Source organism: Glycine max, chromosome 8, assembly GCF_000004515.6.
Source record: "Glycine max cultivar Williams 82 chromosome 8, Glycine_max_v4.0, whole genome shotgun sequence".
Lineage (NCBI taxonomy): Eukaryota > Viridiplantae > Streptophyta > Magnoliopsida > Fabales > Fabaceae > Glycine > Glycine max.
The window spans coordinates 9973124-9985961 of NC_038244.2; the positions used below are offsets into that span (position 1 = coordinate 9973124).

The 12838-nt window shown below is 32.9% G+C and overlaps 1 protein-coding gene and 1 pseudogene across 2 annotated transcripts; one reads left to right on the forward strand and one right to left on the reverse strand.

Annotated features, from left to right (window-relative positions):
* The first annotated feature begins 777 nt into the window (after positions 1-777).
* LOC106799724 (uncharacterized) lies at positions 778-3080 on the forward strand (annotated as a pseudogene).
* On the reverse strand, positions 2988-6605 carry LOC100794163 (cationic amino acid transporter 1). Of its 2 annotated transcripts, none has more exons than XM_026129602.2 (3): positions 6453-6605; positions 5942-6373; positions 2988-4531 (listed from the first exon to the last, which is right to left on the reverse strand). In XM_026129602.2, exons 2-3 carry the CDS (start codon positions 6351-6353, stop codon positions 3135-3137), a joined length of 1809 nt encoding a protein of 602 aa, XP_025985387.1. In that variant the 5' UTR covers positions 6354-6373; positions 6453-6605; the 3' UTR covers positions 2988-3134. The 2 variants fall into 2 exon arrangements, with proteins under 2 accessions (XP_025985387.1, XP_003531311.1); XM_003531263.5 differs by having other exon boundaries at positions 5942-6354; positions 6453-6592.
* Positions 6606-12838: the final 6233 nt, after the last annotated feature.

Sequence of the window (12838 nt, forward strand, 5' to 3'; positions counted from 1 at the left end):
TTCTTTCACCAAAAAAAAAAAATCTAAAATAAAGCAGCATCTTTTTCATTCAGAAATATTGGCAGGAAACCCGAATATTCGATACTTGATTCTTTGCCTGTTTTGGCACACATTTGTAAAAAGCCAAGTATACACGTTTGGTTAAAAAACGAAAACTGCCACTGTTTGCCTTGCTGTGCATATTAAATTAGACAAAACTTAAATGCAGTTAATTTAAGCGTTATTTGTGGCGTTTTCTAATTTTAAGTTGTATCTCAATAATGTATACTTTTTAAATCTAAATCTTTATTATGTGAATTATCTATTTGAACTGTAATTTTAATTGAAAAATAATTCAAAGAGCAACCGTGTCTAAGTTTCTTCTTGGTAAATAGGGAGGTATGAAAAAAAATTAATTAAATTTTTAGTGTCTCAACTTTTTTTAATTCTAATTTTTAGTCGTTCAAAAGTTTTTAAATAAACTTTAGTCATCCATTAATTTTCATCAACATTTTTAGTCCTTTAATTATTTTTCTTCATTTTAGTCCCTCATTTATTTTATTGTTTAAGATTATTCCTTATTTTTTTCATTTCTAGTTTCTCATTTTTTATATATTTTGAATTAAATTTGAGTAATAAAAATAAATCAAAGACTAAAAATATATATAAAAAAAATAAGAGACTAAAAATATTCGCAGAAAATTAACATAGCACTAAAAGTTGTTAAATAAATTTTAGGAGACTAAAAATTAGAATCCGAAGAAGTTGAGTAACTAAAACTTAATTAACCCCCAAAGTCTTCAGAAGCTATCTTCTTAGCCTTATTGAGTCTTGTAGGTAGGTAATAGTAACATAACACTAACAAGAAGTAAGAATAAGAGGAGTGTCACGTGCACAAAACACTTAGAATGGTGCTTTAATTTCTTGGTGGCCTTTGTGAAAAATCTCAGGAGCTGAGGTAGAAACGGATTCTTAGTTGCCCTGTGCCTGCTGAACCTCCTCTTTCTTGGACTGATCATGTCTTCTCACTCTGATGCACCCACCAAGGTAAGTCATGTTTCCAAATGTTGTATGTGGTTATGCATGAGCCTAGCTTGCAGCATCTGTGTGTGTTTGTGAGTACTATTATTTATTCTACAAAAAATGAAAATGTTTAATGAACGCATGCACTTTGGTGGAAATAAATTAGTAAAAATATGAACTTTGGTTGATTTTTCTCCACCACTCATGAAAAGTAATTAACTTTATTTATAGTCAGACATTTCCTTTTATTCTTCTCTGTTATATTGGTTTAATTAGCAGCTCCTTGACATGTATGGATGATTTTTAATGTCCCTACAATTTTTCTTGATTTGTTGATCATGAGCTTTTTTATTTATATTTTTAACATTGTACCCAACATTTCTTTTTCCTCACTTGCTCGCTCGCATCAATCAAAACGTTGATGTGTTAAACTACTCCTCTGCCACTCTTCAAAAAGTTGAAAAGGAAAACAAAAAAACAAAACAAAAAAGTCTCCAAACTCACATAATTAACTTAGAAAACGTAAAGGGAAAAATTCTTCATTTACTAGTGCACAAGCTAGCTTTCATGCAACTCTTATAGTTGTTTATAACATTAATGCGAAACCTCTTCAATAGGTCGAAGATTGCTTATCATCCCCTTATTTTATTGATTCAAGAAAATTCGACTATGATCCCTAAGTTATGGAAACTGTAGCAAAGCTGCACAAAAGTTACTTCAGTCTCCACATCTAAAAAGTTTATGTTTGTTAAAGGGAGATGATGGATAAATAAGACTTGTACTTGTACGTTTGATACTCAAAATTCAAATGTTTTTTTCATTCTTGTGAATGTTAGTAACATAATAAACGGATGTGCAATGAGCTGTTCTTTCTCTTTACCTTATCATTGGTTTAGTTCTAATTTGCACATTATTGGTCTGTGTTCGATGTTCAGTCAAAGTCTTTTGAGTGCCCTCCTGAGCAGAAACCTTTGGCTGTGCTTGAATATCCATTCTCACTTTTCAGCCTCAACCGAACTGAAATGGACAATGAAGGTGATGAGGTTAATTCTGTTGGACAAAGCTCATCATTGGACACAGTTGAAGTTGAAGGATATCAAGTAAGGCCGGAATTGGAGTCCATCGTAAGAAAATTTATCATTAAGCATGGAGACGTTTTTGAGAATTGTACGGTATCGACAATGATATTCCGTTCAATGTTATTGGAGATGATATGCGACATTATCTCAGACTTGCAAGACAAGAATCTTTATGAAATCACAGAAAATAAGCTACACAGAATGATTGGTCTTGCAAATGATATGTATGAAAGTGAACATTGAGTGGCTTCAATTAAGACTGGAAGAGATACTCGAGGCAAGGCAGATTCTTAATCAGTCTTCCATGCTAAAAGAGAAAAAACATATCAGCAAAAAGATCATTGAAACTGTCAAGAGAGAATTGGAAGAATGCGTTGAAGAAAAAAATGCAGTGGCAGCAAAGTTTCAAATATTATGTGATAAAGAGACTGCTTGCAAGGAGTCACTGGCTAGAGCAGAGGATGAGTATGCTAAGATATCTCAAACTTTCACAGATGCTACATCTAAAGTGAGACAATTCGCTAATTGCTCTTTAGCCAATGGTTTGCTTTAGATTTGCCATTTCTTCTCCAGCTTTTTGCTTTCTCTCATAATTTGCGCATTGAGCTTTATCTTGATGTATCTATACTTCATATGACACTTTCGAGTAGTACTACAATTCTTTTAGACAAGCAAAAGTTTATGTACTTTGGTTCTTGTGTCTGTACTTGGGTTCGGCACCCCTTGTGCCTTGGTTATATATTTTTTCTTTGTTGGCTGATCAAGAAAATACTTCTTACCACTATATATATAAAGCTTTGCAAGTTTCTGTTTGAGGTTTACCAAATTCTGTAGGAAAATGTTTCAATTTGTTGAGTAATGATCAATTCCACAAATTAAAAGGCGTATGTATGGAACACTCTACACTTAATTTAGCATCACAAATAACAAACGTATTCACACGTCCCACAACTTTGTTTTCGACGAATACACACATCAACTAATTAGAATATTATAACCGTAAGATATTATTTGCAGAAGCCTATTGTCTAGTTACAACAACCTTTTTACACTTCAATCATTTGAAACTGCTGTAAGAGATACTTCCCCTTTTGCTCCTTCTTCCACCTTATTCCACTGCTTGTCAACATCCACAGAACTTTTCTTGCTCTCGAACACTTTTGCCGTGTCATAAGAAGCATGTAACCCCAATAGCACATAGTATACCAAGAGAAACCCTGTCCAGACCCCAAACCTGATAAATGAATCTTTATCAATAGAGCCAAGAAGGAATATGTTAATAGCAATAGATAAAGAAGGTAGCCATGGAACCAAAGGCACCCCCCAAAGTTTCGGTTGCTTTGCCTGTGGAACAAAAAGCCAAAGACCCCCAGTCCCTAAAATCCACAACGGCACAGAAACTGCATACCCAACCCAACCATCACTGCTTGCCCAGTATGCAGAAATAGCACATGAAGACCCCAAAATCAGCATAAGGCACACAATGAGCTTCACTTGGTTCTCTTTTGTGGTTAACCCACTTGAATAATAGCGCCGCACTAGAAGCGCTAAAGCCACAAGCATAAAGATGAAAAGAGTAGAAATTGACAAAAGGTTGGAGAGAATTCCAAGATCAGTGAAGAAAGCAATCACAGCTGTAGCTGCAAGCATTGAGATTGTGGCATTCATGGGTGTCCCAGTTCTCTCATCAACATGAGCAAACCATGGGGGCATCATGTGGGTACGTGCAATGTGGGTTAGGTAACGAGCTTGACCCACTGCACTCACCAATAACACAGTGGTCATTCCCTTCAAAGCCCCAAATGCAACAATGTACTTAGCCCAATCCATTCCCACAGCACTAAACGCAACAGAGTAGGGAGCATCCTTGTCAATGTCAGTGTAGTTTTGCATGAGGCATAGTGTCACTGCTAGCAAGCAATATGCCAAGGTGGTAATTACCATTGAGCCCACAAGACCAATGGGAATGTCCCTGGCAGGGTTCTTTGTTTCTTCAGCCATGGTTGAGACAGCATCAAAGCCCACATAAGCGAAGAAAAGAACAGCTGAAGCTTTGAACACACCACGAACTCCAAAAGGAGTAAAGTTGGCGTAGTTTTCGGTGTTGGCCTTGGTGAGGCCTGCGATGATGATGAAGACAATGACAATTAAGTGAAAGATTGTGGCAATGAAGTTGAAGATGGAAGAGCCTTTGGTGCTGTACACTGCAAGGATAGTTATGGCTATGAGGACTCCAATGGCTATAGGGTCAAGATGGCCATAGTTGGGGTTCATGTTGTGGGCTATTATACGAAAGTCATCAGGGTGTTTGCCACAAAGGGTGGCGAAATAAGAGGTCCATGACCGAGCCACAGCAGCGCCGCCTATTACATACTCGAGGAGGATGTTTCCGGCAGCTATGTAGGCCACAAAGTCTCCCAGTTCGACTCTTAAGTACGCAAATGATCCGCCTGACAAAAATGTAAAGGACACAAAATGGTTATTAGTTGTAACGAAAAAGGATTAGTGCGAAATAGTAGCAGTTTTCTTCTCCCATTTTAGAAGAGCCAATAGTATATTGTCTCGTAAAATTTGGAGATACATTACACTTGATGTGTCTAATTCGTTAGAGTAATGTCTTCATTTTAAATACCTCACTGGCACCTTTCATTTTAAACTCTATATATTTTTCTCTCTTTTTTTTTGCTCATGCTTATTAACATTTTTCCATTGGTTAGTTATTATAACAAGCATGCCCATAAAACTGGGTCCTAGAGGATACTGAGGGTACTTTGACTCGTTGTATTTTTCCCAGTTGCATTTTGTCTTGCTTTTCTTTGAACCTAAAATCTTATGCTCTCTACATTTTTTTTAACATCAAAGTATATGTATTAATATAGTAAATAGTCATCTACACTGTACAAGTTGTACAGTGAGGTAGTTACATCAAAACACAACCATTAACCCCTATGGTGGCTTCTAGTTAAATCTTTGACTCCAACGTTTATCAACATTAATGATTGAGTTGGTCGTCTCTTTCATATAGCTTGGGGGACGCTATCTTCTTTGGACTAACACAATTCTACACGTTTGGTGGACTTTATTTTCTCTAAGCTAACACATTGGACTAGTACACTCACCGTAAAATCCATCGAGCTTTGCTCGAGCTTTGGATCATATATATATGTATATATATTATGCTAAAATTGTCATATAGCATAAAATAAGAAAACCAATTATCGTCCCAATTTATTTTATTCACAAAGTATATATGATCCTTTAGTATATGTTGTTTCATTGGTTGTGTGGGTCATGTACTAATAATTATGACTATTGGGGTAAGAAAATTTGTTGGTGCGTGACCTTGAGCTATCACAGAAGAATCCCGCTTAAACCGTACATTACAGAGCAATTTTTTAAGTGAATCAATAATTCAATATGTTATAACTTTTTTTAAAAAAAAAAAGATATAGTAGTAGTATCTTTTTTTTATTTTAAAATTATGATTTTTTAGGAAAAGGAAAAAAAACAATATATACCGATTACCGATTTACATGCAAGTGGTTAGTTTTTTCTTTTCTTTTCTTTTTATCAGCACATGCACTTCGTTACTGAGTTAATTATTTCACCAAAGGTCCACTAACCTAATATTCTACGCAGTTTATAATCGTTGATCCACCAACCCACTGTCTTATAATTATTTCATTTTTTTATTGAATACTCTTGTAACAGTTGTCAATTAGGATGACGCATCTTAATTTACGTGCAGTATTTTGATACTAAAAATTCAGATAAAGAAATTAATTACTGAGATCGCAAAATATACAAAAACCAAATACAAATAGGTAAAAAAAAGGAAGCAAGAGTGCTAGAGACGGAACCTGCGACGGGAATTTCGACGGCGAACTCGGTGTAGCAGAACACCGAGAACAAGGCGGAGACGCCGGAAACGACGTAGGAGAGCACGACGGCGGGTCCGACCGCCGTCCTTGCCTCGAGGCCAGTGAGGACGAATATGCCGGAGCCAATGACGGCACCGATTCCGAACCACATGAGGTCCCACCAGTTCAGCGTTTTCTTCATCTCGTGGTTGCTACGAGCCTTCATCTCCACCAACTCCGTCTGGTCCTCCGATCGCGTCACCACACGATCCTTCAGCCTCCACGGCGTCTCCAGCACCGCTCGAGCGTAGTTTCCCCAACTCTTGAACGACTCCTCCGGGAAGAAGTCGTTCCGCCTGAACGTGCATCCTCTCCGCCGCACTCCGCCGTCAATCTCACCGTCTCTCCCCATCCTGCGCAATGCAACGTGTCCTGTGAGACGGTGTCATAACAGAAATAAAAAACAAAACGACGCTGCGTTTTAGAAAAAGAGAAACAATTAGTATCAAACCTGTTTCTTAGGTTTTGCTCCTCTCACTTACGTACTGAAGAGTGGTTGTGAATATTCCAAAGTAAGAAGAACCGTAAGGAGAATAATGGATATTTATTTAGAGTGGGGACTTATAATTTTCATGATGAACAATTCCAAAATCGTTGACTAAATTAATAATACTACTATAAATAAATTATTATTATTGAAGGAATGGGACATGAAAAATAATCATGAAGAAAAAATAGTTACGATGTTTGAAAAAACATACAACTAGTAAAGACTTTTAGCTGTCAAGATATGTGCCCACCGTTTTAGGAAAAGATAAAATTCTCTGTTTATTTTTTGTTTTAAAATATTTTTAATGTCTTTAATTTAGTATTTTCTTCATTTTATCTCTTATAATTTTTTATTTATTTTAATCCTTATAAAATATGATTATTTTATTTTTTGTCATTAAATTATTTTAGATAATATTTTTTATTGTTCAAAATATTTTTTTATTATTTAAAGTGTTACCTAAATAAAATAAACACATTTTATAAAGAAACAAAATTCAAAAATAAAAAAAAATAAATTATAAGACCAAAAATATATTTAAACATTTATTCTTCTATAAAATGACGTCTCCATGTGCACAATTAATACACATGCCATGTGCTTAGTCCCTTTTTTTTTGCAATGTAAATTGTTTTTTCTTTGACTATGAAATAATTAACGAAAAAACAAAGCTGTAAAATATTAACAAAAAAAAAACAAATGTTAACGGAATGAAGTAATTAGTGGGTGGTTGTTTAATGAGAAAAGTGAGCCGGAAACGAAGAAAGAGTCATGTGGAGACACCAAGGAGATATGAAGTCAAAGGACAAAACGAAGTACCTATACTGTCATCATTTGACCTTATAATAATAAATTCAAAATTTTAGTTTAAACTAAAATATCCTTCACCTGATTGACATAGATATTATCTTACTTTACAATAAGGTGTAGCCAAGCAATTTTAGTTGATATTTTTTGTTGTTGATAATTAAAGTTAGATAAATAGATAAGAAATCATTTTAAAAATAATATAAATGTATTTTATCAATATCTTTATACATATAGAAAAAACTAATTCCTGTCTTTAAATATAAATAATAGAGTTGAGTTTGGCAAATGGGATAAAGAAAGGAAAAGTGACATATAAATCACATGATTTGCTTAGTTTTATATGGGAGCATTTGTTTTATAAAATCTTGTAACATTTTTTAAATGTGGAAATGAGAATATTATTTTCATATTTATTTGAAGGTAATCGAAAAATATTATTTGATATCTTTAATTTCCAACTAAGTGAGATATTTTAATGTTTATATGATATTGTATTGAATTTTTTCCAAGAGGGTGGGAATGTGAATTCTTGTGTGATGAGAATCATATTCATTAGGTAAAAAATCTAGGCTTAAATATGCTAATAATTCCTAATATATACCGAAATTTGTTTTTGATCCCTAATAATTTTTTTCTGTTTTTAATTCATAATATTTAAATTTTTTTTATTTATGTTCTTATCATTAACAGAGTTTGTTAATTTGTCACATTCACTTACGATGTGTTACATTGGATTAAATGTGACATTTGTATTTTTTTAATTAATTACTTAATGGAACTTTTCTAACGATTAAAAACCACAAAAAAAAAGTTGGAAAACTTGTTTAAAATAAATTAAACTCGATTACAATTTATGATGACTTGTACCCGCCAAAAATTGGTTTTCTCTTTTCCAAAACTTCTATGTCATGGTAATCACACAAAAAATTTAGATTCATGCCCATATCAAGCTCATAAAAAAGGAGACAAAGCAATCTTATGCTTGACAACAACCCTCCATTGATGCGTTTGCATTTTGATGGTGAACACCCTGTGTCGCATTCTACACACTGACAAACATAAATGGAGCTTGAACGGGCCCAAACGACGAATGGTTGAGGGTTAGCAGTTTTGGAAGCTTCTAGAAGGTTGATGAAACCAGTGATGTTGTTTGGATGTAGGATTGGGGGTTCTGGGTGGCAAGGTGCACAACGTGGGTGAAGGGGACGACATCGAAGAGCTTGCAAAGGAGAGTAGAGTCGTTAAGGTCGAAGTCCACGGTGAAGACGCCGACACGATTGAGGAGGTGTGACACCCTCTACCCTTACAATTATAACTAACTAATTAAATAAATCATACAAAATTTAATTAAAAGATTATAAACACATAATAATAAAAGAAGGAAAAAAAAACATGAAAAATTAATTAATAATTTTTTTCTTTTTAAACACATTTAATTTAATCAATTCAAAAGGATAAAAGTTCACATCCACTTAGTGAAAACATAATAGAATATTATTTTTTTTTAATAAAAGATAAGACTATCCCGGCTCAAAACAAGGTCGTCCACTCTAAATAAATAATAAAAAGAAACTAAAGTAGAAAAGTATAACACAATTATATCATTCAGTAAATCATAATCCCTATCACAGACTAAGTATCTCCATCTCTAGCATGTGACTCATCATATGAAGGCTCACCTGAAACAAAGTGGCAATCAGCCCAAACACAAACACACACCGGGAGTGAGTTATCACATTCGTATATAATAAAACATTAGAGCATGTGAAACATATAATACTTAAAGCTGAATTTATATAAATAACATTACTGCACAAAATCGCACACATTATTCACACCCATTCAAGTTTACACACTCCATAAAATAACATCAACCACAATTGTTAACTCAATGAAATTCAAACACAAGCGTTATGCAACAATTATACTAAGACTTGAGCCTATATGCAATGTGGTACCATGTCAGTGAAAAACAACACTGAGGCGCTTAGGAGTACATGACAAAGCACACCACACAATGGGTATACTCGGTCACTCTCACTAAGTAACATCATAAGGTGACCAGTCAGGGTTACTCTGTTTTGCTAGAATGCCCCAACCACATGGGATCAACATGGGCTTAAAGGAGCACTCAAACCGAGTATCTTTACCCCCAAGGCCTAGACTCCGAAGAATCCGTTTGGACCTCACCTTCCTGATTCAGGTCCAACCCCTAAAATATTTTTTTTTATTTGCACGCAGACACTGTTTATGAGTTATATCATACCCACGACCTTACTCTTATATTTCAAACATATTTAACAAATTGCACTATAGTTTAACCTTTCAGGATCCTAACTAGGAATCCTACAATTTTCTTTAACACTGCGCATAAAAGTTCTCTCAAGGTACACACTGGTCGGGTTACTGTATAACTCATAACTCACATGACAAGTAATATCACTACAAATATCAATCACACACTCATTCACAACCATGTTTCATGTCTACAGTTTAACATTTCACACTCTAACTAATTACAAAATATACTCAACAATTAGATGACAATGTATCATAATAATAATAACATACAATATTTAACTTCAAGGCTTATAAACAAGTAACTATAAAATACACGTAAAATATATATATAAGTATATTATATTCAAAATGTATAACAAAATATATATTAACGTAAACGTACATATTATATATAACATATAAAAAGTATTAATTATATATTAATATAAAGTAATCACAATAATATCAAATATATTATTAAGTAAATACAAATTATATATAACAATAAAATATATACTCATATTGATTTCTATGAACAACATGTATACCTATATTTTAAATATATTTCAACTAAGTTGCCAACATCAAGAAAATGCCTAATTACAATGTGAATACAACTTTAGTTAATTTCTTTAAATGATTTTAGCCAATTCAATTATCTAACAATCCCTACACCTATGAATTTCATGACAAGAAATCACCCACGTGAAATAAAATATACAGTTTGTAAAAAAAACAGTATCAATATATATGTACACGTATACACTGCGGTGTAAAAATAATTATTTGGACACAATATACATTAGCACAGGAACAAGATTGAAAGGCCAACATGTTTGGTATAAACAAAATCATCACCACACAATTTTTATGCTAATTATAAAGAATTATAATTCCTAAGGTACACACCTAACACAGAAACACATCAATCCTACAACAAACTCGCAACAGAACACATCAATTCTACAACAAACTCGCAACAGAACACCAATTGGTTCATCAAACACACTCAATCCGCGATTAAACATGAAAACATAATTAAATTCATAAACACCCCAAAATAACCCAAAAATTGATCCTCTAGGGATCCCTACACATGTTCATTCTAATCCCCAAGCGTGAGTAACTCATCCCTTACCTCGAGGTAGTCGCTTAAATGTTCTCTGTTAGCAATGGTGGCGTCTTTGGTGCTCTCTAGAGCTCCTCCTCTGATTGTTCTGTTAGGGTTCTTGTGCGTCAGAAAAGAAGAAAGGAACATAATGTGTTTTCCAAAAAACTGCTCTAGGTTAACATTTGGCTTATATAGTGGGAATTTATGACCTAATAATTTTTATTTTATTTTTTCTTATTTATTTATGTATTAATTTATTAATTTATTATTTTCTTATTTACTTATTAAAGTTACGGGTGTTACAGGAGGCACTGGAAGGTGCACTTGAGAGAGGGGGTGTGGTAGTAACTGAAATTATTGAGGCCGAGGATGTCGTTGCCATAATGCTTGAGGGAGAGGGAGACATGGGAGCCGACAAAGACAGTAAAGTCGATGACGAGGATGGAGAGGTTGGAAAGGGAGGAGCGACGAGCAAACTTGGCAACGCGCTTCTCCTAGTGGGAGTCACCCCAAAAGTTGCAGATGGAGCAACGATAAGGGGAAGCTAAGGGCGATGACTGTGACAAAATGAAGAGAAAGAGGATGAATGCAATGAAGAAGAAAAACCAATGAGTGAGTTGATGTGTCGCATTAAAAAAATTAATTAAAAACTACATGTTTCACATTTAATTCGATGTGACACAACACATATGTAGTTGACGTGTCATACTAATGGACACATCAATAGTTAATGGTTCCTATCAATGGCTGGGACATAAATTAAATTTTTTTAAATATCATGAAACAAAAATGAATTTTTTTATTAAGGATTAAAAATGATATTTGAGTATATATATCCTCACTATTTTATATTTTTCTTTGTGATTCTTCTTAGAATAATATGCTCAGTAGGATATTTTAGTTAACTTTTAGTTATTTTTTACTAGTTAAAAAACATGTTTGATTGTTGGTTAAACAATTTTTTAATAGTTTGTAGGATTTTTTGATATGCGACTTGAAGTAACGTTTTTTAAAAACGTTAGCTTCTAGTTTTTTATATTTTATTTCACTTTTATTTTCAATATATTCATTCATTTTAATGTCACATTTTTTAAATAAATCATAATTTTATTCTTTTTTTTATCATTTTATATTTTTTAGTATTTCAACAGTCAATTTTATAACATTTATAATTTAGTAAACTAATTTTTTAACTTTCAATTAATTTTGTCAAACTTAGCCTTAGTTTGTTTCCTTGTAATTTTTTTGTTCATATTTTGATGTCATCATAATAAATTTCACTTTACACCACAAAATATTTTAGATTCTGCAAGTTCAATTCTGATAACAAAGGTGGTGAATTTGAAAGCTAAGGATGAGTATGTTGTAGTTGTTGCATGTGGGGCAGAGTTAGCACCATTTTTTAAAAAAGTTTTGATATACATGTCTTTTTGTGTTGTTTGTTCTTTATAAGCTAGGTTGAAGTGGATATTTTGGTGTTAAATTTAATAGTAAGATGTGGTTAAAAATTTATTAAAAAAGTTTGAAAAATTCGTGGCTGCTATTTACAAAATGCAGTTTACATCTAGCTTCGTGTTTTCTTGTATGGGTACATACAATAAGTTTTTTAATGAAAAAATATTTTAGTAATAAAACATATTTTTAGAAAAAAAAATAGTGTGAACCAAATAATTTTTTAAAATATTCTCGAGAATATAAAAAGAAATGTCCAACTAATTTTAATAGTTAAATACATATTTTTTAAAGATACTCAAAAATATAATTTTCATCTAATATTTCAGGAAATATTATTTTCAGGAATCCTATAAAGTTCTGTGAAACAAAAACTACCTAAAATTTGGATCAATGACCTTTTAATAGTGGCATGTGTACGTGATGAGTAGTATATTAACATCAACATCTATTAAACAACTTATAACATAACAAAGGTGAGGATCAATTATGAAAATAAAAGGATCAACTATGAGAATAAAAGGAAAAATCAATAGAGATCAAAATCGAAATTTACTAATTTTATTGGGACAAACATATTTTACTTTTTACATTTGTCATGTTTAATTGGTGATATAACACTATTATTGGAAACTTGTAGAGGACTAGTTTTGCATACATTGAATTAATAAGGGTCAATATTTAGGTTAAATTT